The sequence below is a fragment of the Symphalangus syndactylus genome, chromosome 3 (genome assembly GCF_028878055.3).
Source record: "Symphalangus syndactylus isolate Jambi chromosome 3, NHGRI_mSymSyn1-v2.1_pri, whole genome shotgun sequence".
Taxonomy (NCBI): domain Eukaryota; kingdom Metazoa; phylum Chordata; class Mammalia; order Primates; family Hylobatidae; genus Symphalangus; species Symphalangus syndactylus.
Genome location: NC_072425.2, coordinates 48,379,793 through 48,407,474, shown reverse-complemented (window position 1 = coordinate 48,407,474; position 27,682 = coordinate 48,379,793). Strand labels below are relative to the sequence as shown.

General features: G+C 43.3%; 1 protein-coding gene, 1 long non-coding RNA gene and 1 other non-coding gene across 3 annotated transcripts in view; 1 reads left to right on the top strand and 2 right to left on the bottom strand.

The window, feature by feature from the left end:
• The window catches only part of HSD17B3 (hydroxysteroid 17-beta dehydrogenase 3), a 59,300-nt gene that overhangs the window by 7,808 nt on the left and 23,810 nt on the right, over window positions 1-27,682 (bottom strand). Inside the window, exons 3-9 of the mRNA XM_055271813.2 lie at window positions 11,820-11,895; window positions 9,742-9,849; window positions 8,353-8,420; window positions 6,685-6,720; window positions 3,487-3,521; window positions 2,229-2,310; window positions 1,213-1,278 (exon numbers count right to left, since the gene is read on the bottom strand). Coding sequence (XP_055127788.1) covers window positions 1,213-1,278; window positions 2,229-2,310; window positions 3,487-3,521; window positions 6,685-6,720; window positions 8,353-8,420; window positions 9,742-9,849; window positions 11,820-11,895 — 471 coding nt within the window. The remainder of the gene's footprint in view (window positions 1-1,212; window positions 1,279-2,228; window positions 2,311-3,486; window positions 3,522-6,684; window positions 6,721-8,352; window positions 8,421-9,741; window positions 9,850-11,819; window positions 11,896-27,682) is intronic.
• LOC129479159 (uncharacterized) lies at window positions 3,394-7,195 on the top strand. The gene is made up of 3 exons (XR_008656592.1): window positions 3,394-3,540; window positions 4,154-4,266; window positions 6,515-7,195. It is a non-coding gene; the product is annotated as an uncharacterized lncRNA (long non-coding RNA).
• LOC129479926 (U6 spliceosomal RNA) lies at window positions 13,144-13,247 on the bottom strand. The gene has a single exon (XR_008656853.1). It is a non-coding gene; the product is annotated as a U6 spliceosomal RNA (small nuclear RNA).

The following is a 27,682-nucleotide window of genomic DNA, read 5'->3' as shown; positions in this document are numbered from 1 at the left end:
TGAACCCACAGTGGATGTGTCACGCGAATGCAAAATAGGACTTTGTTGTTTTAAGCCACTGAGATTTTAGGGGTTATTTTTTACTGCAGCAAACTTAGCCCAGACAGAGTTGCAGCATTACAAAAGGGAAACCCTAGCTTCAGCTGGGAGTGGGAGCACGGAGACCCCAGCATGGAGGCAGGACCCTCTGATGGGTCAGACGGCTTCCACATGGCAGAGAAAGGGACTGTGACCCAGTGGCAAGGCTGTAACAACCACTCACTATGGCTCAGAAATGATATTATTGGCCAAATTCCTACCATTAACTCATATCTGCCTACTTAATATGCTTTACCCTGTAGCTGGTTAGTTTATAGGAACAGCCGCCTAAAATACTCTCACTGGATACTTTAATTGAAAATCAGTGTGTGCAGCAATAATTTCAAAGATATAATTTTGAGTGTGCCTTTCTCCATTTGTAATAGTATATTGTAAAACTTCTTCCCACACAACAATAACAAAACAAAAACTCTGTTTATTCTGCGTTCCAGAAACTACCTAACTCTAACTCTGTTGCTGAACCAAGCACAAATAAATCACCGACACTTTAGGAATCACATTGCTCAGCCTGCAGCAGGCAGTGACAGCCCAGCTCTGCCTAGGTGAGGACAGGTCATCTCCACGACATAGGTGGAAGGGAAGCAGAGTGCCTCCTCCTCACCTGCTCGAGAACCAGAGTGTGGGGACCTCTGTGGCCCACCACAGAAGGACCCCTCCCCTGGTGACTAGCCCCTCCCCTCGTTCAAACTCGGATCAAGTGCCCAGTTTTGTTTTGTTTGCTTCTTCTCCAGAATTCCTCCCACGTAAGCTTGTGTCCTGTACCGGGGTCAGAGAGGAAAAGCCACAACCAACCCTAATGTCTGCTCTGATGAAGCATCAGGTAGCAAGAAGGTCCACAGCATTTCTGAGCAGCCACTCCCCTCCCCTATTTCCTCCTCCAGCACCCAGGGCGCGGGGAAGGGCAACAGAAGCCACAGCAGCAGGTGGGACTGAGGCGCCCCAAAAGCCCACGTGGCATCCCCAGCTCATCTTCCTGCCGACCACACGTGCGCAGCCAGACCCGCAGGAGGCAGTGGCCCCAGCCGCGGGAGGTCCAGAGTAACCCTTCTCAAGGACTCACAGCCGCCCACCTCACCTGGATGATGACAAGGACTCCACAGCTGCCCACCTCACCTGGATGATGACTTCTTTTGCTTTATATTCCTCTTGCAGGGCCTTGGAAAATGTGCACACAAACGCCTGGAGCAAGAAGGAGAGACACCTGAGGCCCCAGAGTGAGCTCCCTCGTCAGAGCCAACTTCCTCTGACTTCAAGGGGCACTGCAGAGACACTACCTGCTGGACCTTAAAATAGAGTGGGGAGCTCTGGGTACGGAGGGTACGGAGTTTCAGCTGCACAGGGTGAGTATGTTCTGGAGATCTACTATACAGCATGGTGACAAAAGCTAACAATCATAGACCACAAACCTGAAAATTGCTAAGCAAGTAGATCTCAGGGGTCCTCACCACAAAAAAAAAACCGGTAAGTATGTGAGGTCACGGATATGTTAATTTGCTTGACTTGATCATTTCACAACATATACATATATCAAAATATCACCTTGCATACTATAAATGGACACAATTTTTATTTGTCAAATACGCCTTAATAAAGCTGGAGAGTGGGGCAGAAAGAGGGTAAGGGAAAAAATGAACCAGCTTGCCTTGATGGGAGTTAGCACTTCATCACCCGGTCTGGGAAGAGGACTTCCCACTCAGCAGTGAAGTCTGTTTTGGGATAAATCCATCCCTAGGGCCACTGCATAGATTAACCTCCCTTGTACAGCACCCCCTCCTCCTCAGGCTGTTTTTATGACTAGGGCATGGGGACACCAGGCTAGATCTCCCAGTCTGGAAGGAAGCTACAGTGTCATTTGTCAGCAGGAAGACGGCAAGGGCTCCCAGAGGAAGTGAGTGGGGCTGGCATCCCCAGAGGCTGGCCAAGTTGTGCACTGGAGGGCTTCGTGTGCCCAGAGCAGGTGCTTTATTCTAATTTCCTCTTGGACTTCCCAGTGACTAGCTCAGCCCTGCACATAAGAGAGCGTCTCCAGGCAAACCTTTCCATCACCTTGCCAGACGATCAAAGGAAATTGCCAACTGGGTGAAATAAGGGGAAGAAGGAAGAGACTTGGAAGTCATGACATCACTCACCTTGGAAGCTGAGTACATGGAGTAGAGAGGCCAAGGAAACAGGGCTATCCCGGAAGAAATGTTCAGGATGAGACCTTTCCGCCTGAAAGGCAAAGAAGCAAAGTTCCCATGGTTTTGTTGCCCTACCTGACCTTGAGTACAAAGAAAACAAAGGGGCCCGTGTGAACACTGGCGGACTCGGCCCTTTCTAGGCTTCCGCAAGTGCTAGGGGCTCTGCTTCTAGGAATGGTAAGTGAACTTCCCCTACCTTCCCCTGGAGGGCGCCACACAGCGATGTCTGAACTTCCGCCCCACAGTGATGCCACCTGGCAGTCATGTGACATCACATGACTTCCCACCTGCCCTAACCCCACACCTTGGGGCTTAGTATCACATAATATGAGGGGCTTGCTCCCGGAAACAGGCTGTGCTACAACTGAGGTCTCTCCACCAAAATACTGATAACCAGCTCAGCTCAGGATTTAAGGGGAGAGAATCCTTCTCCCCTAAATGTGACTACATGAGCTGCTGGTCCCTTTGGACTCAGGACCCACAGCAGGACAGATGTCACATGGTGGAATATTGTCTTGGGTAGAATTTCACAGTCCAGGACCTGCTCACACAGATACCCTATGCAAGTCTCCAGGAGCCTTACTTGTCCTTTTGAAATTCAATATTCTTAATCCTTCCCAATTAGACGGATTCAATGGAGGGGCAGGGGACAAGAAACTGCAAATTAGAATCCAAGGCCAAGCCCCTTCTTCCTCTAGGGAAGATAAGCTATCAAGCATTTGCTGTTAATGAACACACCTGAGAAAAACCAACTCCCAAATGGGCATTGGAATACGGTGACATAAATATGGAATAAGTGGAGGAGCTGACAGAGCAGCGATTTTCACACTAAATCGGAGTATTGTCTCTGACAAAAGCTGAAATTCCTAACAAAGAGATGGTCTTGATCTCGGGCCAACTTCTGAAGTTTTCTTTTACACTCAACATTAGTTAATTTTTCTTTAATCCAGTGTGTGCTGAAACCGCCTTTCTCTTCCTCCCTCCGGTATGTGTTACATTTGATCTTCACATGAGCTTGTCTATTTGCAGAGCTGGCCTGGCCCAGAACGTTACGTTTTTTTCCCCATAATCACCGTGTGCTTTCATCATAGCTGTTATCGTTTGTTAAAGCACAGCCAGATGGACTCTGTGTCCCCAGTCCCCGAGTTAGCTGGCCACCAGGGCAGGGAGGCCATGTTGCTCCACACTTTTTTGAAGAGGGCCTTACCTTGATTCCATATGTTTCAGAATTAGCTGTGTCATCTACAAGAGAAGGCCAAAGGTGAGCCCGACAAGGAACTAAGTAGCAGTGCAAGGGGGTGGGATGGAAACAGGGAAGGGAGCGCAGGAGGAAGCTAGGAAAGAGCCTCATCTTCTCAGACGGCCTTGAAAATTGCTGGCACTCATTGGAGGTCACTCTGGCCACATTAGAGTCTGGCTGGAACCCACAGGAGCCAACCTAGACAGATGACAGGCTGCTCTGGGGCCTCTGGTTTCTTCCCCCTAAAGCTAATGTCTTCCTGGAAAATGAGGGCAGTGAAAAATTGGGGGATTTGGCTTATGGCTATGGGACCAACACTGAGGTTCCCATGATACTCTTCATTCTGCGGGACAGGCAAAAGTGGATTGGCCATGAGTTGGAATTGGGAAACTATGGGGAAACCTAACAAGACTCTGTAGAGAGAAGGACACCTCTTTGATTCAACAGCAGCCGCTTACGCAGCCTGCGGCTGGGCTGTGAAATATCTCTGTGGACACAGTGCATGGCCACTCCTGTGTATTGGAATTACAAGAGCCTTGAGAGGCCCCTTCCCCCTCCCAGCCTACAGAACCCTGAAAAGGTCTTCCCTGCCATTTCGGGAGCCTAAAAGAACTTTTTGTTTCAAAATTACAAGGTACACATTTTACAAATGAAGGAAGAGGCAACCCCACGGACTGAAATGTTCTCTGAGGTAGAATTGACCGGAATCAGGCCTGGCAGGCCTGGAGCAGATCCTGACTGCAGCAGGTTTGAGACAAGGGACCCAAGTGAAAGGAGATGGGTGGAGACATCAAGGCACTTGGGGACCGGAAGACACAGGCTGCCCATTTCTCCATGCTGTCCAGGGGCCCTGCAGCGGCTCCTCACAGGTGCCCGCTCCCAGGCCGGGCCCCAGCCTGTCTCACAGCCTCCAGGGAATGTCTTCACTGCTAGGGGGCCAGGGGGCCAGGGCAGTGGAGGGGGTGGGGCTCTCTAGAACCACTGGGCTGCCTCTGCAACACTGGATTTTGGGGAAGAAGAGGGAGGATGAGGGGCGAGATAGTGTCAGCCCGCTTTCCGTGAATGACTTCATAGGGATATTATATGAGCCTTGTCAGCCAGCACCCACATTGCCTCAAAGCCTCCCGAATGAACTCACTAGCCCTGTTGGCTGAATGATCCCAATTAGAGAGACAACACTGAATCTTGTTGGTCCCCGCCTCAAGGCTTCCAATATTCAGTTTCTTATTCCACCTTCCCTTTGCCTTCAAACGCATATTCTCCCATCCCTGCCCCGAAAGAGAACTCAACTATCTCCAGATGGCTCCTTTGAAATAGTGCAGCTTCACTAGTCATGCTTCTAACCAGCATGGTTCACTGGGGCATGGTATACTTAGAAGCTAAACTTCAATTTATTTTCTTTGTTACTTTGGGAACTTAGTGTCTGTCAATATATAACTTTTTTAAACAAATCAAAGCATTTCTCTGCTAAAGGAGTCAGAGGGTTGTCAAGTGCATTTGGGAAATGCCTATGATCAAACAGCCCAAGACTAAAAGGTCAGTTGTAAAATAACGTGAAAGACTTTAGTGGTAAGGCTGCAGATGACAGTTAGACATATAAAACTCATAATTACATCAGCTGGGGGCTCCAAAAAGCCATCGATTGCTAAGCACAAAAAGATGTGTGTACCCAATAGCAACTGACCAGGAAACCATAAAATACCAGCATGCTTACAGAAAAACAACAAAATAGTTATTGTCAGCCCAACTTACTCACCTGAAAAAAAAAATTTTTTTTGTCTACTCTGCCTCCATTCCCCCTCCTTATCTTAACAGCAACCTGGCTTTCTTTGGGAAATCTGTCCTCTCCTACTGCCAGTCCACGTTGTTCAGATGGGTGAGACTGAGCCTTCTGCTACTCTCCAACCAGGGTCCCAGCTCCTTGAAATCAGGAATCAGACTTTACTCATCACTGCAGTCCCACTGACCTTCCAGAGTGGTCACCAAGGCTGCCATATACAGCTGTGAATGTTGTGTACTGACCAAGGTGTGGGGTTAGTGCAAGTGGGAAGCTCAGAGCTCACTCACAAGCCACGTGTCCTAGTAGAGGAAGAGGACTGTGTCCCCAGAGGAAGGGGGAACACGTCATTCACACAAAATCCTCATCTACTCACCAAGTCACACAGCCACAAGCTGTGTCCATTCTTAAACAGTACCTTTCTCTAAATTGTCTACATAGGATAGCTTTGAGGGACTCATGCTATACATCTTTGTGCAGCTGACCCTCATCAAAGAGCTTGAATGCTGAATGGTGCCTAAGACATCTCCTGATCCACAGCCATTTTTTTTTTTTTTTTGGAGACAGAGTCTTGCTCTGTCGCCCAGGCTGGACTGCAATGGCACAATCTCGGCTCACTGCAACCTCTGCCTCCCCGGTTCAGGCGATTCTCCTGCCTCAGCCTCCCAAGTAGCTGGGATTACAGGTGCCTGCCACCATGCCCGGCTAATTTTTGTATTTTTTAGTAGAGACAGGGTTTCACCATGTTGGACAGGACGGTCTCCAACTCCTGACCTCAGGTGATCCACCTCGGCCTCCCAAAGTGCTGGGATTACAGGCATGAGCCACCGCGCCCAGCCAATCCACAGCCTTTTAATAGCGGATGCAGAATGTCAAGTTCAAGGAGGCTACCTAACTTGTCCAATGCTGTCCAACTAATTAGTAGCTGTGCTGGGACCAGAACACAGATGAATTTGAGCTTTGATTCAACAAATATTTATTGAACAACAAAAGTCCAGAAAATCCAAGCCACGCCCTCCATCAGTTTTCCAGAGTGAGCTTTCCTCTATCTACAAAGCCTAAAATTAGAGGAAGATACTAATTTTTTTAGAGTTGCCTTGGAATCCTGAATACGTTTCAGCATCATCAAGCTTAGTATGTTCTGACATGTGACAAAACTGAAAGCAGAAATAGAATTCAGATACAAGGGAGAGTTGAATCCATTACTGTATTTTCTAGATGAAAAACAGAACAAGACAATTACAAGACCACGACATGGCCTCTCAACTAAGTGTGGTTCGATTTCAAGGAATCCTGCTTCTACAGTGGATGGGCACAATTCTCCTGAGTTGCCAAATTTCAACAGTTACTACATGTTAATGCATTTCGCACATATATTGATCACATACCTTGACTACGGAGGTGATGTTACAATGGATGAGGCTCTGTAATAAATAATCACAACCACACATCAGCCGGATGATTAGAGAAATTCTCCTGGAAAGTAGTTGGTGCTAAAGAACCATGAAGTGGTCAAAAGTGCGTGTCTGAAGGGTTTCATCACTCACCCTGCAAATTAGGCTCATAACTGACTTCCAGCAAGCATGCACTAGCATCAAGAAACATCTGACTCCCATTCTGTCATTCTGTACCTATGTCATCTTGACTAGACGTCAATTAAGAGTTTCCTGGAAAACTTAGAACTATATTCCTGGAGGAATATAAATATGGTTTTTCAAAGGGAGCTACTCCATTCCCAGCTGGAGGAAGAGGGGTTAGCCTATGTGAGTCTAGTAGAACAGAAAGGCAAATGGTTGTATAATATAAGGTAGAGGTTCTAGGCTATGGAAGGCAGGTAAAGAAACCACTAGAATCACCCAAGATAAAGAGAAAAGACAAGAGGATGGACACGGACACTAGCACAAACACAGACACACACAGGCAGAGCAGCAACCCTGGAACTTGCTTCATGGAGAGACATAGATTTGTGCCAGAAACAGAGTGTGAGAGACAGAGCCCACGCAGGAGACGTGTGGTCCAGAGAGGAGTTCAGGAGCTTGGTGAGGATGTGCAGCAGCGCCCAAGCAGTCTGGCATTATCACCCAGTGCAGCAGACTCAGGGCTTACACAGGACAATGGGATACCTGCAGAAGTGGGGAATGGAAGCATGAGAGCCTGTTCAGATTGGTGTAGCCCTATGGCTCCGAAGGTCAGGGCCTAAGGAAGGGTCAACAAATTGTGCCTTCAAAAACTGTTAAATGCGGCCGGGCGCGGTGGTTCACACCTGTCGTCCCAGCACTTTGGGAGGCCGAGCCAGGCAGATTACCTGAGGTCAGGCGTTCGAGACCAGCCTGACCAACATGGTGAAACCCCGTCCCTACTAAAAATACAAAAATTAGCTTGGCATGGTGGTGGGCACCTGTAGTCCCAGCTACTCAGGAGGCTGAGGCAGGAGAATCGCTTGAACCCGGGAGGCGGAGGTTGCAGTGAGCCGAGATCATGTCACCGCACTCCAGCCTGGGCGACAGAGGGAGACTCCATCTCAGAAAGAAAAAAAAAAGAACTGTTAAATCCATTAAAAATGTACTCCCAACCAACAACGGCAGTCATGGGTCTGAGCCAAGTTTACTGAACTTACAATCCTGCCAGCCATAGAGTTTGTGTCATGTACTTCCTTCACACTGAAAGTTAAACAAACCTTAGTACCTGGGAAGACAGAGAAAGCCAAAGAGCTGGTCTTCTCCCATATATATGTTCACAGCTGCGAATGTGTTAGGCAGAATCACCCTTTATAAAGTGGAGTGCAGTGCCCCGAAAGGATAGGACAATGGACAGGTAAGTTTTGATGTGCAGAGAAGGAGGAAGATGTCCATATCCTAGAGATATCGTGAAACATGGTACTCTTGACTGTGGATCGAGTGCTAAGGTGAAGAGAAAAGGGGGCCTCAATACATACAATCCAGGATTTCGGCCAGATGCACGCTTCCATCACGCCTTCCCAGGCCTGACTCATTACCCAGCCAGGGGACCCAGAACCTGGGTAAGAGGAATCTATACACAGAAGAGCACAAGTCTACCTGGATTTCATCCGGTGCGTTCAGGAAATGGCTTGGGAGAAGGTTTGGAAGCATTCCGACATTGTTGACTGGCAGAAAGAAGTGAAACAAAAATGTGTCAGAAGATCAGGTGGGAGATTTTCCCAAAGAAACATGTACAAAAAGATTGACATGTAAGATTGTTCATCGCAGCATGATTTGATAACAGTGAGGAAACTGGAGGGAAATTTTGTCCAGTAATAGGAGACACCTTCAATGAATCATGGGGTTGTCATATGTTGGAATGCAGTGTAGTCATTAAAAACTATGGCTGGGCTGCTTACATGGGAGAACATGCATGATGTAAGTTTTTTTTAAATATATGACAAAACAGCACATAAGTATAATTCCAGTTTTGAAAATATGTGTGTTTAGGATTAGAAAAATATGCACCAAAATGCTATCTCAGAATATTGGGATTTTAACAGATTCATATTTATTTTATCAGCCTGTCTATTCTTTCCAATTTTTCTGCAATGATATGCTGTACACTTTCATATGTAAAAATGTAATTATTTTTAAAATTCAGCAGAAGGTTTAGAAATCCAATTTGACTTTCCTCTATTTATACTATAAACACTGCACTGTGCACGTGGCCATAAAGTACCTTGTCTATAAATCATTACAGAAATAAATATTATCTTGTTTTCTGAATAAGAAAGAGAGTCAATTCTCAACTAACTATACTATTTCATGGATCAATCACAGCAATGTTTGTTTGCTAAACTAATTCCTTTAGGCCAATGTTTCTGGGATTCTTTTTCTGCCAAATGTCAATGTCAGTTCCATAAAAGAAAATTCATTTTAATATTAGAAAATATAGTTGGTCCAGCCGGGTGCAGTGGCTCACACCTGTAATCCCAACACTTTGGGAGGCTGAGGCGGGTGGATCACAAGGTCAGGAGTTTGAGACCAGCCTGGCCAATATGGTGAAACCCCGTCTCTACTAAAAATACAAAAATTAGCTGGGCGTGGTGGTGGGCACCTGTAGTCCCAGCTGTTTGGGAGACTGAGGCAGGAGAATCACTTGAACCTGGGAGACAGAGGTTGCAGTGAGCCGGGAACACCACTGCACTCCAGCCTGGGCGACAGAGCGAGACTCCATCTCAAAAAAAAAAAAAAGAAAAGAAAAGAAAATATAGTTGGGGGTTGAAATATGTATGTTTGATACATTCCAAACCAATATATAAATTTTTTTATTCAGTAATGCCTCTAGAAGAAGTGTGCTTTGATATTCAACTTAATGGGACAGCTTAAAATACAGTCATGGTCTGAGTATAAATCACCATGAAATAATCAAGTGTCACTAATCAATGTCAGGTTATTTCACTGATGTATGATAACAAGCTTTGCATCTTGCAATTCACTCACCTAAAATTCCAATTTCTAAGCCTGTAAGTTTTTCTTTAATATGCTCGTAGATGTCATCTTTTGTAAAATCTGCTTGTATAATCTTCACACTCCTCCCTGTAGTCCGCTCTACATGACAGACAACAGTTTTTTTAATGAACAGGGATCCAAATGCCCCCCTGCCCATGAAGTTTCCCCCAGCGCTACTGTATTACCTGAGCAGACATTGAAGAGGACAGCCCATTGCCCCAAATAGAAATGGGATATGGCTCTGGGTAAATGTTGGGAGGTGCTAAGATTGGTGAATGGTGGTTCCTACGTGTCTCTAAGAGTTACTGCAGGGACACGTATATGCATTAAGATAGAATTACTGCAGCAGTTCTCAAAGTGGAGTCCACAAACCACAGCATCAGGGTTACAGGGAAACTTGTCAGAAATGCAAATTCTCGGGCTCTACCCCAGACCTACTGCATCAGAAACTCTGTGGGTGGAGCCCAGCCAGCCACCTGCTTAACACACCTCCGAGGGACTCTGCTGCTTGCTCAAGTTCGAGACCCCGGACTGACAGCTGTAAAAGCAAGGTCTGACACTGCCTCTGCCTACAAGTGTCAAGTCTCCTCCACACAGACCCAGCAACTCTTTATATTTGTCCAATGCCTTAGCATTCACAGAGCGTTTACATACACAATGTTTTACGGTCATCATCCCTACAACCTTCTAAAGTAGGCATTATGACTTTCATTTTCCAGAGGAGAAAATGAAGGCTCAGAGAAGCTAACTGACATAGCCAAGACCATCCACTCTCTGGTCACTCCACGTTCAATGCGTTCCCCACTACTCTGTGTTAACTTGCCTTCTGTGGGAGTTTTCCGTCAGATGTGAAAGCTATAGAGTTTACCAGTGGCTTGGTGAGCTGCTTTGCTTTGGAGTTAGCCAGTATTTGTGGGCCAAGCAATCTTGAGGCATAGTTTGGGGGTGGACAATGCTTTCAGTCCAAAGACACTACTTGCTTTTCAAAAGGATGATAAAAAGCACATTTCAGCATTGTGAAGCAAACACTGAAGAATGTCTCGGTCCTAGTCAAAGTTACTTCTGATACCCAGACACAGAACAAAAGCAGAATTCATGGGTTCAAGGGCACTGTGCTTCACAGTGTGACTGCACAGCCCACACCTCCCACACCCATCTCCTGTCCCAAATCTCCCCCAGGGAAACAAGGCTCACCCCTGACAGCCCACCATAGTCTTCACAAGTCTCCACAACTAAAGTCTCATCCCTTTGAGTTAAAGAGTTTGTTATTAAATTGATAATTATTAAAATTCAGAGGTCCCAAAAGAAATATGATTATAATTATTAACAAAAGAACACTTCAGAGCAAATCATCATAATAAAATATTATGATATAAAAGTTGCCTCAGGGTTGTACAGTGTACAACCTCCACATCCTTACATGACGATCCTGGATCAAAACTATTTATAAAATCTGACAAACACCAGTAAGCATTGTCCCTCATCCTCCTGCCAAGAGCAGAGCACAGACATGGGGAAGGGAAGTCCCAAACACCGATCTTGCTTTTGAAGGGAGTGGCAGAAGCAACCAGGCAGCCTGCTGGCTCAAGGATATGCTGTACACTTTCATATGTAAAAATGGAATTATTTTTAAAATTCAACAACTAGTTAGTTAGTTAATTCAGGAATTAGTTTAGCAAACAAACATCGCTGTGATTGATCCATGAAATAGTAGTTGAGAATTGACTCTCTTTCTTATTCAGAAAACAGTGTATCATTGCAGAAAAATTGGAAAGCCTGCTCAAGGATGAGCAGGGCTGATGTAGCGATGAAGGCACCCACCCAAAGGAGAGAGCGGACCTATTTGTGCCTCAGTTAGTTCCTGCTTCCCCCAGCCCACAGAGCCAGTGTGCACTAAAGCTAACACCTTCTATCCCGCCCTCTGCTTTGTAACCGGGCTCCCCAGGAGAGCTGGTGCCCCAGGCTCTGAGAGCAGATGTGGGGATGCCAAGTACATCAACTGGCATAGTGGGAGCAGGCTTGGTTGGTGGGCTCCACATACATCTCCCTTATTTGGGGGGGTCACTCACCGATCTCTGTGGCAATGGCCTCTAGTTTTTCCAGCGTCCGGCTAATAAGCACAACATTGAGTCCACGTTTTGCTAGCTGAGAGTGGGAGTGAAAAACCAAAAGAGACAAGGATGATGAGCAGTCAGGGAGGGCTTGTGTTAAGGTGACTTGGTCCCGAGGCTGTGCGCATACTGGCAGGGTGACGTGGTTGCTTCACCTGGGTTTAAGTGTGCAGAATGTGACAAAGCTTTCTGGGCTAGGAACAACACAACCCCAATGGGCCAGGCTAACTAGTAGGGCCATCACGATAGGAGTTAACACTTGTTGTGTGTTGATTATGTGCCGGGAACTTTTCTAAGTGCTTTCCTTGTCCAGGCCCACAAACTGAAAGTGCTTCTCTGAAATTCATGGGCTCAGCTATGCATCAGAATTTAAAATACTGGGGAGTTTATGCTATATCTTATGCAGCAGGGGGTGGGGCAGCATCCCATAATAAAAGCAGTGTTTCTGCCCCAACATTTCTTTTTTTTTTTTTTGCAATAGAGTCTTGCTCTCTCGCCCAGGCTGGAGTGCAATGGTGTAATCTCAGCTCACTGCAACCTCCACCTCCAGGGTTCAAGCAATTCTCCTGCCTCAGCCTCCCAAGTAGCTGGGATTACAGGCATGCGCCGCCAAGCCCTGCTAATTTTTGTATTTTTAGTGGAGACAGGGTTTCCCCTTGTTGGCCAGGCTGGTCTCCAACTCCTGACCGCATGTGATCCGTCCACCTCAGCCTCCCAAAGTGCTGGGATTTCAGGCCTGAGCCACCATGCCCGGCCATCTGCCCCGACTTTTGAGCTGCTGCCTATGCACAAGTACATCCTTCTGTGGCTCACTCGACCTGAGACCTTTCTTCCTGTTTTCTGAGTCCCAACAGAAGAGAAAACAGGATAGGGAGCACAGGGTGGAGAGCTGGACGCGTCCCCTGAGATCAGCAGGGTGGCCCTGCAGAGTGGATAACGCCTGGACTCCAGAGGGCTGCGTGACGGGGTGGGGAGCTGTGTGCTTCACACAGAGCAGTCGGAGAGATTCCGCGGGGGACACGTAAACGTGGAGCGCTGGGGGGTCACAGGCCACTGGAGATGTGTCTGTACCTAAAACTGCTACCAGTGAGAAAAGTTAGAGTTTTTCCTGAAAGACAAAAGGAAAAACCAACATTCGTTTAAACAGAGACAGATGACATTTGAATTAGTGACAAAGGCCCCAGTTTATTGAAATCTGTCTCTGTGGTTTCAGTCAAATGATTCATACTGTTATTTTCTTTAATTGTGGTAAAACACACATAACAAAATCTACCACCTTAACAAAAATGTGGAATACTTTACAAATGTCTGCGTCATCCTTGGGAACTCATGCTAATGTTCTCTGTATGGTTCCAATTTTAGTACATGTGTTGCAGAAGCAAGCACTACGCTGTTATTTTTAAAAGTTACGTATTATAGGCTGGGCACGGTGGCTCACACCTGTAATCCCAGCACTCTGGGAGGCCAAGGCAGGCAGACCACTTGAGGTCAGGAGTTCAAGACAAGCCTGGCCAACATGGCGAAACCCTGTCTCTACTAAAAATACAAAAAATAAAAAATAAAAATAAATAAATAAATAACTGAGGACGATGGCACACGCCTGTGATCCCAGCTACTCAGGAGGCTGAGGCAGGAGAATCGCTTGAACCCAGGAGGTGGAGGTTGCAGTGAGCCAAGATCGTGCCACTGTACTTCCAGCCTGGGTGACAGAGCAAGATTCCATCTCAAAAAAAAGAGTTACATATTATAGAAAACACATAAGAAGCTGAATTATGAATTATGGTCTATAATATATAGTCTCCAATAGCCAGCAATTCACTATGGCCTACAGTCTCAGAATCACCCAAGGAGACGTCAAAAAAAAAAAAACACTGATTCCCACTAAACCATCTGATACAGTTTGAATCTCATGTCAAATTGTAATCCCCAATGTTGGAGGTGAGGCCTGGTGGGAGGTGATTGGATCGTGGGGGCCATTTCTCATGGTTTAACACCATCTCCCAGGTGCTGCCGTGGTAAGAGTGAGTCATCTCCGGATCTGGTGGTTTAGAAGTGTGTAGCACCTCCCCCTTCTCTTCCTGCTCCTCCAGCCATGAGAAGTGCTCGCTCCCGCTTTGCCTTCCGCCATGTTTGTAAGTTTCCTGAGGCCTCCGAAGCCGAGCAAATGCCAGCATCATCCTTCCTGTACGGCCTGCGGAACTGTGAGCCAATTAAACCTCTTTTCTTTATAAATTACCCAATCTCAGGTATTTCTTTATTGCAGTGCAAGAACGAAATAATACACCATCCCGATAAAAATCTCTGGGGTGGAAGCCTCAGGATTTTCATCTTTTTCTGTTTGTATTTATTAAATTATACTATTATATGCACAAATACATCCTCATTGTAGAAGATTCCAACAATGTCAAGGAAAAAAATGTGTCCAAGGCTGCCCCTGCCCATTTCCCCACCCACCCCTAGGCTCCCACCACCTTTAGTTTGTTGTTGAGCCTTCCCTAACTTTCTCTACATTTACGGGCATATATAGGCACATACAGAAATAAAGGTTTTTTTTGTGGGTTTTATTTATTTTTATCCTATATAAATGACATTATAAGCAGTGTCCTGCAATATTCTTTTTAACTTAATGACGTATTTTATCTCTAAGAATCGTATCTATTTCCATAGCAGTCCATGAAGAACCACTTGATTCTTTTCTATTGCTCCATGGTATTCTAGAGTTCACCTTTGAACGAGCACTTAGGGTGTTTTCAAGTTTTCCTATTACCACTCTTGCTACGGTGAAAGCCCTTCTACATAGCTCTTAGTATATATGAGTAAACTAATTCCTATATACTGTATAGGAATATCTGGGACTACAGATGCGTGCCATTATGCCTGGCTAATTCTTTATTTTTTGTAGAGATGAGGTCTCACTATGTTGGCCAGGCTGGTCTTGAACTCCTGGGCTCAAATAATCTTCCTGCCTCGGCCTCCCAAAGTGCCAGGATTACAGGGGTGAGCCACCACACTCGGCCCCTTTATTGTTATCCAATTATCCAATTATCAGTGGGGCTGAGCATCATTTGCTATGTTATGTGTGAATTACCAGTACATACCCCTTGCCCATTCTTCCATGGAGTAACTTATCATTTTCTTGTCAATTTGTAGAAGTTGTATATATCCCGGCTATTGATTATTTGCCTGCCATGTACATAGCAAGTATTTTCTACTTTGTTTCTGGTGCCCTTGTCATACATTATATACTACTTGTAATGTTATCAAATTTGTGAATGTTTTCCTTGTTTTATATGTTCTTTTGATTTTCCTTACCTTCAAGGTAATTGTTTATTTTTGAGAATGGTATGAGGTTGAAATTATTCCACAATATGTTTTTCAAATTGGGTGCCTAATTGTCTCAACAACATTCTCCACTTTGTCCATTCATTCCTAATTTAAAATGTTGACTTAGTCATTTGCTCAATTCTCATGTGTGCCTGAGACTGTTTCTGGTCTATCAGTACTGTTCCACTGACCTATTTATCAATCTCCATGCCAGGGCCACTTCTGATTTAATCACAGTCTTATATTAGCCTTTCATAACTTTCCAATATTTGCATATTTTTGGCCTCATTATCTTAGCTGACCCCTCCTCTACAATGTTAAGGAAGCCCCTGCCATTTATTATTCTTTCAAAATTTTATTTCATCTTCTTTGTTTAATCTTCCAAATAAATGACAAAATTGTCTCGACAAGTACTGAGGTAGGGATATTTAGGGAAAAATTTATATCTTTGCAGGAATCAGTTGTCTTACCCATAAGAACATTATAGTATCCATTTTTTTTCAAATCTCATATAGTCTTCTAAACATTTAGAAGTTTTTTCATGTAAATCCTGGACATTTCTTGTTAGGTTTGTGTTAATTAGGATAACATTAGTTGCTGTAACAAATAACTCTATAATTTCAGCAGTTTAACACAAAGGAAGTCTGTTTCTGTCTTATGTAGCAGACCCTATTTCACGTTTGGGAACCCATTCAGGACCCAAAGCAGAGAGAGGGTTTGTCATCTTTCCTTCCAGGTCTCTAAGATTGCCCTGGGCTTTGCCATCCAGCTAGTGCCAGGATCGAGAGAGGCTGGAGAAGATACGCCCCTCTGTTAACCACCTTGATCAAGAAGTGACCCGCATCCTTTCCGCTTGCTTTCATTTGCAGGATGAGTCACATGGCCTCACACAGATGTCAAGGAGCGTGGGAAGTGCCCTGCTGGGGGCCACTTACCAGCTGCAACTCCACCCTACGGAAGAGAGAGTAGGCATCTGGGTGGATATTGAGTTGCTCCTGCCACCAGGATCTTATGTTTATTCACTGCCATGGTGACCTGAATTACTTTGGATAGAAGACACTTCAGGATTAAATAGGTAGGTTCAATTCCTGTCTCTACCACTTATTTCCGTCAGCGCAAGTCAGTTGTTCTGGGGATCATAGAAGGGAATACATTCAAAAATGTGTGGCGTGGCCGGGCACATTGGCTGATGCCTGTAATCCCAGCACTTTGGGAGGCCGAGGTGGGTGGATCGTGAGGTCAGGAGTTTGAGACCAGCCTGACCAACATGGTGAAACCCTGTCTCTACTAAAAATATAAAAATTAGCCGGGCATGGTGGCACATGTCTGTAGCCCCAGCTACTCAGGGGGCTGAGGCAGGAGAATCACTTTAACCCAGGAGGCTGAGCTTGCAGTGAGCCGAGATCACGCCATTGCACTCCAGCCTGGGTGACAGAACAAGACTCCGTCTCAAAAGCAAAAAAAAAAAAAGTGTGTAGCAGAGAATCTGTCACATAAGAAGCCCTCAATTGTGTTACCTATTTTTCTATATATTCTAATTTGTTATTAATTGTGAATGAGAGCTCTTTACGCAGCCACCTCGCAGAATTTTTTATTTGTTCTGATAGTCTGTTCATCAGTGTTTGGTTTTCACCATAGACAATAGTATTCTCTACAAAGAGTACAGTTTTGTCCCTTTCTTTCTAATATTTTCATATTTTTGGCCTCGTGATCTTGGCAGACACCTCCTGTACAATGTTAAGCAGTTGCAGTAACAGCAAACATACTTGCCTTACTCCCTGCTGTCCTGAGAACACTTACAATGTTTCTCAGGATGCAAGCATGAGCTTTCCTGTCACTTCTGGTAGATGTTCTTTATCAGTTTAAGAACATTTACATCCATTCCTTTTTTCTGAATTGCTTTTTTAATAAACTGCTGGATTCAGTTTGCAAATATTTAAATTGGATCATACTTCTCTGATGTTATCCTTGTCCCATTTTGGTATCCAAGTCATGCTAATCTGTCTAGATAATTTATAAAACATGTACGGGATCAACTTGTCAGTTTTAAAACTGAAAGTCCCACATCTGAAATCACCTTTGCAAAAATTGTAACAGTGAGAAAATTACGGCAGTGAAAGAGATCTGATCTAACCAGCCCCTTATCTTGCCCTTAAGCTTTCAAATTGTCCTTAATTATTCTTGGGTTTGGGCCAACCTAACTTTGGGAGAGACTTAGTTTATAATTTAAATTATAATAACCCGTTCCCAAAACTCAATCACCTTGGTAAAGCTAATGAAGGGCCACCAGGCTAGGGAGAGGAGAGGACCCTGAATTCTGCTAAGGTGTAGACATAAAGGATTACCCATCATTATATCGGAGGTCACGAGATAGGCAACTTCCCCCAGTTACTCTTGCAGACAATATCACTATTGTAGAAACCAAGACTGGCCTTTTGAGATGTCTTTTCAGGTTTTTTACATTTCTGATGACTGATGGTTCCACCTAGACCTGCCAGTCACTCCTGTGGTCTCCCACACAGCCGGCTCTTCGTGAATTAAGCTCTTTCTCTATTGCAGTTCTGCTCTCTTGATAAATCAGCTCTATTCAGAATGAACCCATTGGGTGGTTACACATCCAAGGAACCCTCCAAGCACAGAAAAATCAAACTAGTTAATCATCCTAGAAATATGGGGGGGCTTTTTCTTATTCCTTGAGGATTTGGTAATATTGTGAAAATGTCTGGACATTTAGTTCAGCCGTAGCTCTTCATAACTGCCTTTTTCATTTTTTTATGACTATTAATCTCTTGGTGTTTTTCTACTGCTTAAGCCAATTGTGATCATTATATTTTCACAGAAAATTATTTATTTCATCCAGATTTTCAGTGTCTTGGTCCAAAGATTTAAGTAGTATTTTCTTCCTCTCTTTTTCTTCTTCCTCTTCTTTTTTAAATAAATCTCCTCTTCTGTAGCTAAGTTCTTAAAATTGGTCCTTCTCTTTCTTTTTTTTTTTCTCCACCTCCTCCTCCTCCTTCTTCTTCTCCTCCTTAGACAGCATCTCACTCATCACCCAGGCTGGAGTGCAATAGCTCCATCAGAGCTTACTGTAATCTTGAACTCCCAGGCCCAAGCAATCCTCCCACCTCAGCCTCCTGAGTAGCTGGGATTACAGATGTGTGCCACCATTCCTGGCTAATTTTCTAAATTTTTGTATATATGAGGTCTCACTACATTGTCCAGGCTAGTCTCAGACTCCTGGCTTCAAGAGATCCTCTTGCCTCTCCTTGCAAAGTGCTGGGATTATAGGCATCAGCCACAGAGCCTGGCCTCTTTTTTTTTTTTTTAATGTAAGATTTTTCAAAGATTTGTCTCTTATTTGGCATTTTTAAAGAATTGGGCCAGGCGCAGTGGCTCACGCCTGTAATCCCAGCACTTTGGGAGGCCGAGGCGGGTGGATCATGAGGTCAGGAGATCGAGACCATCCTGGCTAACACGGTGAAACCCCATCTCTACTAAAAAATACAAAAAAAAAAAAAAAAAATTAGCCGGGCATGGTGGCGGGCGCCTGTAGTCCCAGCTACTCAGGAGGCTGAGGCAGGAGAGTGGCGTGAACCCAGGAGGCGGAGCTTGCAGTGAGCCAAGATTGCACCACTTCTCTCCAGCCTGGGCGAAAGAGCAAGACTCCGTCTCAAAAAAAAAAGAATTGGTTTCGGTTGGTTTGGTTTAAACTGATCAATTCAGTTTCTTCCTATGTTTTCTGTATTATCAGTTTTTGTTCTTGATTAATTTCCTCCTTATATCTCTTTTGGATTTTTTTATTGTTACTTTTCTAGAGTTTCTTGGAAGCTAAATTTATTTATAATCTTTCTTATTTTCTGATAGATGCATTTAAAGCTGAAAGTTTTCATCTGTGTAGTACCTTGGCCACAGTTCATGAGAGTACCCACTTTTATTTTTCCTGCTATCTTAGAAGTACACTGGAGAATACTTTCTGAGTATAGGTGGGGATGGATATAGTTTTCTAACATTATTTTTAATTTTATTGCATGGCAGTCAGTGAATGTAATGGTATGTCTTTTGCTATTTGGAATCAGTCACAATTTCCTTTGTAGCCTAGTCAGCAGACCATTTTTATGAATGGCTCCTGTATATCCATCAGGAATGTATATGCAATCTTTGTTGGCTACCCAGTCTTATAAATAGTTGTCTATGAAACTAAGCTAGCGGTTTACCAAATGCCCTACCAGATATTTGTTAACCCAGTATGAGAGGATATTCAAATTCTTTATAGCCTAATTATTTCTTATTTATGTAATAAGATGTTACAAGTTTCAACAGGAGTGCTAAGACACAATAGACATTAGATCTCTCTGCAATGATGCAGGGATCTAGACTTTCTTCCAGGGCTGAAACTAGGATGAGGCAAGTAAAGCACTCCAGTTGCAAAATTTAAGGAGGTGCTCTTTCTCAGGTTCATGGTCACCTCACAAGCCTCACCTTAGTCCTGGCCCTGTTTTTTCCACCTAGTGGCTGCACTCTTCAACACAAAGCCTACACTGGTTTGCCTCATATTGGGTAATTGAGCAACAAATTTGATTACAGTGTAGCAAAGACAAACTCATGTCTGCAATTTTAAAATAAGCTACAAGAGTGGGGCACGGTGGCTCACGCCTGTAATCCCAGCACTTTGGGAGGCTGAAGTGGGTGGATCACAAGGTCAAGAGATTGAGACCATCCTAGCTAACACCGTGAAAACCCGTCTCTACAAAAAAAAAAAAAAAAAATCAAAAATTAGCTGGGCGTGGTGGCGGGCGCCTGTAGTCCCAGCTACTCGGGAGGCTGAGGGAGGAGAATGGCGTGAACCCAGGAGGCGGAGCTTGCAATGAGCCGAGGTTGTGCCACTGCACTCCAGCCTGGGCGACAGAGCGAGACTCCTCTCAAAAAAAAAAAATAAATAAATAATAAAAATAAAAATAAGCTACAAGAACAAGAATAGTCATTTTCTGAGGTGGGGGTATTGGGAAGGTACTGCTCAAAGGAAACAAAATTTCTTTTTTGTATCCTTTGATGGAAAGTAGGATAGAAAGAAAAGTTCAAGGGATCTATTGTACACCATGTGTACATGTTGCATTAACTATAGATATACAACATCTATAGTTAATAACAATGCTTCATATTCTTTAAAATTGATGAGAACAGATTTTAAGTGATCTCAGCACAAAAAATAAGTATGTAATTTATATGTTAATTAGCTCGATTGAGCCATTTTATGATGTATATATATTTTAAATGTCATTTTGTACCCAATAATATATACAACTTTTATTTGCCATTTAAAAATTAATTAATTTAAATAAGTAAAAGAACAGCCATTTTTTGCAAACTGCATATAAAAAGACTAGTTCTACCTATGGATTAGTAAAACACTGACATAAAAAATGCACACAAAACAATAAACATTTTCTAAAAATACGTACAAACAAAAAGATGCATATCAAACATATTAGGAAGGTTGCACATGGGAAGACGGGGAATAGAAATGGGGGGGTGGGAATGAAAGAAAATAAATGAGAAAGGGACTTTGTATGGATCAATGATAATAACTCAATCCTCTATGTCTTTGACAAAGAAGAAGGAGAAGGAAGAGGAAGAAAAAGAAAGTGGGATAAAGGATCAGAAAGGGAGGAAAATAGAAAAAATTAGAGTATGACTCCAGGGTAGACCCGTTTTATTGTTGCTGGGTTGGTTGGTTGGTTTGTTTGTTGTATTTTTAGTAGAGACGGGGTTTCGCCATGTTGGCCAGGCTGGTCTCGAACTCCTAGCCTCAAGTGATCAACCTGCCTTGGCCTCCCAGAGTGTTGGGATTACAGGTGTGAGCCACCACGTCCAGCCCCCACACTGCGTCTGGCCTCCGTGGTAGACCTATATTTTGATGGAAGTAGTATATATGTCATTTGCTACTTATTAAGTAAATTATACCAATTCTAACTTTTACAATAGCCATGATAGAAAATTTAAGTTTCTTGTCTATAAAAGCTTATTTATTTTACAGCAGTCTTTAGCTATTCTAGTTTATATTTTAGCTAAGGCTACCTTTAGCTTTATCAATTAATAAGACCAGAATCACATACATTCTGACAAAAGAATTTTATATTTTTATGTTAAATTGTTAAAGAAAACTTTATTCCAAACTTCAAAAAAAGCAAGCTGATGATTGCTTGAGTTTTTAAAACTTAATATCACCCTAGAATATTTTCTAATAAGCCTGCTTGACCTCATCTGACACCCTTGGGCAGGTATCTTTGTTTAACAATTCTCAGCCAGTGAAGGTGCAGACAGCTCACGGCCAGTGAGGTTGGAAACAGAGGAGTTGTTGGGACCTTACAGCTTGACAGAGAAGCTGACCTCCAGGTGACATGGTCAATAGCCCTTAGAAAGTCAGCCCACTGTGTACCTAACTCAGCAATATTATTTTGCATTCCTTTTTAGACTAGCTATATAAATCCCTGTTGCTTAAATGCTGTTCACTCAGATATTTTGTCTTCTGGCTTAGATCCTTTGTTACTAAGTCAATATAAAACTTTAACAGCCGCTAACATATGTCTTTGAGAGTTGTTCTCTTACAACACTGAATGTGTAATGTTGTTTGATCCTTTGAGTTATTTGGCTAAATGGCCACAACAGTTATACTATAATCCTAATGTCTATAAGATTTCAGAAATAATGTAATAAACATACTACCACGCTCTACTAAAGACAATATCAAAAGAAGTTTTAAGATCTAGCTTTATGATATTTTCAAGGATAGCCTAAAAGAGAAAGTTAAAGTGAAAAGAAGAGAGACATATATATATATGATATTTATTCATATCAACTAAAATAGGCATTAAAGCAAATAAGTATTACTAGAAATAAAAACAAGTTAAAAGGCTAAATTTATCAGGAAGTTATAGCAATTGTAATCCTGGATTGCTTAATAAAATAGCTTTACATAAAACTACAAAGGGAATTGAAAAATACCCATCAGAGTGGGAGATTTCATTTTACCTTTTCAGTAATTGTTGGGTAAAACACACAAACATTTGGCAGAGATACTAATTATGTACACCACATAAATAATGCATCTGATCTAAGGGCCGTGTCTAAACACAGAACAGGGGCAGATGATGTTCCTTTGAAAGTTGGCTCTTTGAAAACACTGATAATACTGACAAATCTCCAGCAGAATTGATCAAGGAAAAGAAGAGAGCACATGAATAAGCAGCACACAATATGAGGAATTTCAAATGAATGTAAGTAGAGATACAGGCAAGATTTAAAATATAGAAAAAGGTTAAGAGAGGAGAGAGCACACACAGTTAATTTTGCTGCCTATTGAAATCCTTTTAAACCATAGGAAATTTCTCCTTTTAGCTTTTAGTTTTTTCCTAGGAAAACATAAACCCATGGAGAAGATGACAACAAGAGACAAGAGCAATCCCAAATTGTTTGTTTTTGGAGACAGTCTCACTGTTACCCAGGCTGTAGTGCAGTGGTGTGACCTAGGCTCACCGCAGCCTTGACCTCCTGGGCTTAAGTGATCCTCCCACCTCAGCCTCCTGAGTAGCTGAAACTACAGGCATGCACCACCATTCCTGGCTAATTTCTTTTTTTGGTAGAGTTGGGGTCTTGCTATGTTGCCCAGGCTGGTCTCAAACTCCTGGCCTCAAGTTACCCGCCTGCTGCAGCCTCCCAAAGTGCTGAAATTACAGGCATGAGCCACTGTGCCTAGCCCCAGCCTACAAAATTTTTGTTCCTAGAAAATGGATGGGCAAGATCTCAAATCCTAAACCAGCAACAGAGTAGGCTGAGAACAGACAAAATGTATACCAGTAAAATCCTCCAAAGTCTCAGGCACTGCCAGTACTGAACCTGGGAGAGAGAAGCTAGACTCAGGAGGCTTGGGTCAGAGTGAGAAGTCATCAGCTCCAGATGCCCTTCTCCACTCCAGGCATTGAGGACAGGGCCCTCTCTGAGACTGAGGAGATAAAGCAGTGGTATGCATCGAGTGCTGATTCCAGAACAGCAGGTGGCCTTCACTCTACAGGCAGGAGGTAAGATGGTTTTTCTCTGTGGAATCTGACCCACCCCAAGGAAAAGACCTTGAGGCACTTGCTTAGGACTCCTCTCACCCTATAGTACACCCTGATCATACTCGCAGCTACAAGACCCACTCAACACAAGGAATGTCCAGGCAGGTTCCTAACCTCACCTAATCAAACACAACAAGAAGTGTGTATGAGCAGCATCTAACTTGAAAGACAGACTGCCAAACAAATGCGGGAAAGAGCAACTTGGTGGAACAGTGCCAGGCAGGAGACAACTTTTTTTTTTTTTTTTGAGATGGGGTCTTGCTCTGTCGCCCAGGCTGGAGTGCAGTGGCGCAATCTTGGCTCACTGCAACCTCTGCCTCCTGGGTTCAAGCAATTCACCTGCCTCAGCCTCCTGAGTAGCTGGAATTACAGACACACGCCACTACAGCCAGCTACTTTTTTGTATTTTTAGTAGAGACAGGGTTTCACCATGTTGGCCAGGCTGGTCTCGAACTCCTGACTCAAGTGATCCACCCACCTCGGCCCCCAAAAGTGTTGGGATTACAGGTGTGAGCCACTGTGCCTGGCCAACCATTTTTAAAAGAAGAAAAAAATACCTTCGGAGGAATTAGAGAAGCTACTACATCTATGAAAAGAACACGCTGCTCCACAAATAAAAATTCAGAAATGTAAAAAATTTTTAATTTCTTTAAAAATTTTAATTTTAAGAAATTGAAAAAGAAAATAGCAAAAATGAAAAAAATTTATTTGAAAGGATGGAAGATACAATTCATGAAATCCTTTTGCAGAAAGGAAAGCAGAGGGGCAAAGAAATAGAAATTATGAGAACAAAAGGAAGAGAAATAAAGAATGATTTCAGGATCTGCATAATAGGAGTTCCAAAAATAACATTTTTCAACATATGAGTGACAGGAGATCCAGAAAAAAGAGACAAAGCAGACAGGATGAATGAGAACACCCTGGCCCACCCTGCTCTGTGGGGCAACCCTAGCTGTGCCCCCACTGCCTTCCCCCTCCATATCTCTGCTCATTTTCTTTTTTTTTTTTATTTTTTGAGACAGAGTCTCACACTATCACCTAGGCTGAGTGCAGTGGTGCAGTCTCAGCTCACTGCAACCTCCGTCTCCTGGGTTCAAGCAATTCTCCTGCCTCAACCTCCCGAGTAGCTGGGACTACAGGTGCACACCACCACGCCCAGCTAATTTTTGTATTTTTAGTGGTGATGGGGTTTTGCCATGTTGGCCAGGCTGGTCTCGAACTCCTGGCCTCAAGTGATCCACCGGCCTCGGCCTCCCAAAGTGCTGGGATTACAGGCATGAGTCACGCGCCTGGCCTCTCCACTCATTTTCTGAAATGGTTCTTGAGCCTTCTCAGTGATTTTGTGAACTAGGTGATAGCTTTACAATAAACTCATTTCCTGCTTAGGTTTTCTTAAACATAGTAAGATAATATTACAAAAAAAACTTTATGCCAATCAATTTGAAAACTTAGGTGAAAGGGATATATTTCTATAAAAATATAAATTACCAAAACTAGTGCAAGAAAAAAATCCAAGTGGTTCTACTACCATTAAAAATTAACAATAATAACAAGATGATAATGATAATAAGTGGTCCCACAAAGAACACTGCAGCCACAGATAGTCTTACAGATAGATTCTACCAAACATTTAAAAAACCAATCATTCCAAAATTACACAATCTTTTTCAAAGAATAAAACACCTCTATTCAGTTTATAAGGCGTATGAAAACATGACACAAAAACTTTGGAAAGCCAGGCACAGTAGCTCACGCCTGTAATCCCAGCACTTTGGGAGGCCGAGGTGGGCAGATCACCTGAGGTCAGGAGTTCCAGACCAGCCTGGCCAACATGGCAAAACCCTGTCTCTACTTAAAATACAAAAATTAGCTGCACGTGGTGGTGCACCCCTGTAATCCCAGCTACTAGAGAGGCTGAGGTAGGAGGATAGCTTGAACCCAGGAGGCAGAGGTTGCAGTGAGCTGAGATTGTGCCACTGCACTTCAGCCTAGGCAACAGAGTGAAACTCCATCTCAAAAAGAAAAAAAAAACTTTGGAAAAGTTGGCATTACATCGTTACATATGTCACTTAACAACAGGGATACGTTCTAAGAAGTGCATTATTAGGCAGTTTCATCGTGCCAACATCATAGAGTGCACTTACACACACCTAGAGGGTGTAGCCTGCTACACAACTAGACTATGTGGTAGAGCCCATTGCTCCTAGGCTATAAACCTGTATGGCATGTGACTTTACTGAATATAGTAGGCAACTGGAACACAGTGGTAAGTATTTGTGTTATCTAAACGTAGCAAAGATATAGTAAAAATATGGTATTAGAAACTTACAGGACCACCATTGTATATGCAGTCTGTCACTGACCAAAGTATTTTGTGCCACATGAATATATTTAGTAGTGCTGACTAGGTAAGCTGTGGCCCAGTAATTCTGTTCCTGGGTGTGTTCTCTTCTCATGACATGTCCTGCAGGAGGCAGAAGTGTTTCTATCAGCAAAAGTAGTAACAACATAAATGTTTGTTGATAGAGGAAAGGATAATTAAATTGGGATGTATTGGAATGCTGTAGTAGAATAGAATACTATATGTACTGAAGATTAATGAACCATGTTGCATGGTTCATTTCATTCATCCATGTCGGCATGGATGAATTTCAGAAGCATAATGTCAATTTACATAAAAGAAGCAGGTTAGGCCGGGCGCAATGGCTCATGCCTGTAATCCCAGCACTTTGGGAGGCCAAGGCAGGCGGATCACCTGAGGTCAGGAGTTCGAGACCAACCTGGCCAACATAGTGAAACCCCATCTCTAGTAAAAATACAAAAACTAGCCAGGCATGATGGCGGGCACCTGTAATCCCAGCTATTCGGGAGGCTGAGGCAGGAGAATCACCTGAACCTGGGAGGCAAAAGTTGCCGTGAGCCAAGATCGCACCACTGCACTCCGGCCTGGGCGACAGAGTGAGACTCCATCTTAAAAAGAAAAAAAAAAAAAAGTAGATTATAGCATACATAGGACTCAATTTACATTAAGTGCAAAACAAGCAATAAAACCAACATATTATTTAGGCATACCTGCATATGCAATAGAACCACTTTGTTAAAAAGCAAGGAAATTATTAAAATAAGTGTTTTACATGTGTGGGGGTGAGGGAGGGTAAACATAAAATATGGCACACAGGCAGCTTCAAGGACATTGGTGATGTCCTGTTTCTTAAGCTGAGTGATAAATGACACAGGACTGATTTTATCATTTTTTGTAACCATATCTATGCATTACATACACTCTTGTTTGATCTATCCCCCCCAAACACATACACACATACACACACACACAGACACACACGCACAGAGAGAGAGAGAGAGACAGAGACAGAGAGAGAAGGAGTGCCATGGCATGCTATAATGTACTTAGGATATTCAAAGCCTGGATTAGAAATTGCAGGGTTGAAGTCAAGTAGCACAAGAACAAAGGAACAAATCTAGAGGAACATAAAAATAATTAAAAGCTGCTGTTTTCATTTAAGGCCAGATGAAAGAAAATATGCTGAGAGTGCAGATGGAGGAATTTAGACATTAGGAAGAAGAATTTCCTTACTGGCCGAAGACACTGCCATATATTGTAAAGTAAGCATGTGCTGTTATTCAAAAATAGGGCAAGGCAGTTATTTTTCTTGGGTTGGTCTGAGACAGAGCTAGCCAAGTGATTTTAATCCAAGGGCCAACTGTGTGCCATTACCTGAAGCTATCGGGAACACTGTCTTCAGTAGAATTCTGACTGCCCTGCCTGTCACACTGGAGGTGGGCAGGCCTCCCAGATGTTGCCTTCTCAGGTATTGGGAGATGGCACTAGAATGGCCCAGACGTGGAGAATGAAACTCAGCTAACCTTTCATCTTGTATTTTGGTTCTAGCATTCTCTGAGCAATAACAGCCAAGAATACATGTTTACACATATCAGAGTGACAAAAAGTAAAATTAAAAATATTTCATACAAACAAGTGTAGTGAGAAGACCTCTCAAATCCTCTTGGGGTGGGGGTTAAGATTGATATAATCAAATAGGAAACAATTTGGCAATGGTATGCAATATTTAAATTCACATACTATTGAGCCAGCAGTCTTACCGATAAGGATGTAGCCCTGGATGTGGGCTCAAATATATGCTCAAAGAGGTGACTTAGAAAATTATTTGCAAAATGAAAAATGAAAATTCACCTTAGTGTTCATCCCTAAAGGCTGATAAAAGAGACATGGCACATCCATGGGATGGGATATCCTGAAACCATTAAACAGAATCAGGCCCATCTGTGTGCCTTTGCTGTGGTCAGATCTCCATGCTATATTATTAAATAAACAAAGAAAAGTTTAGAACAGGGCTTATGGTT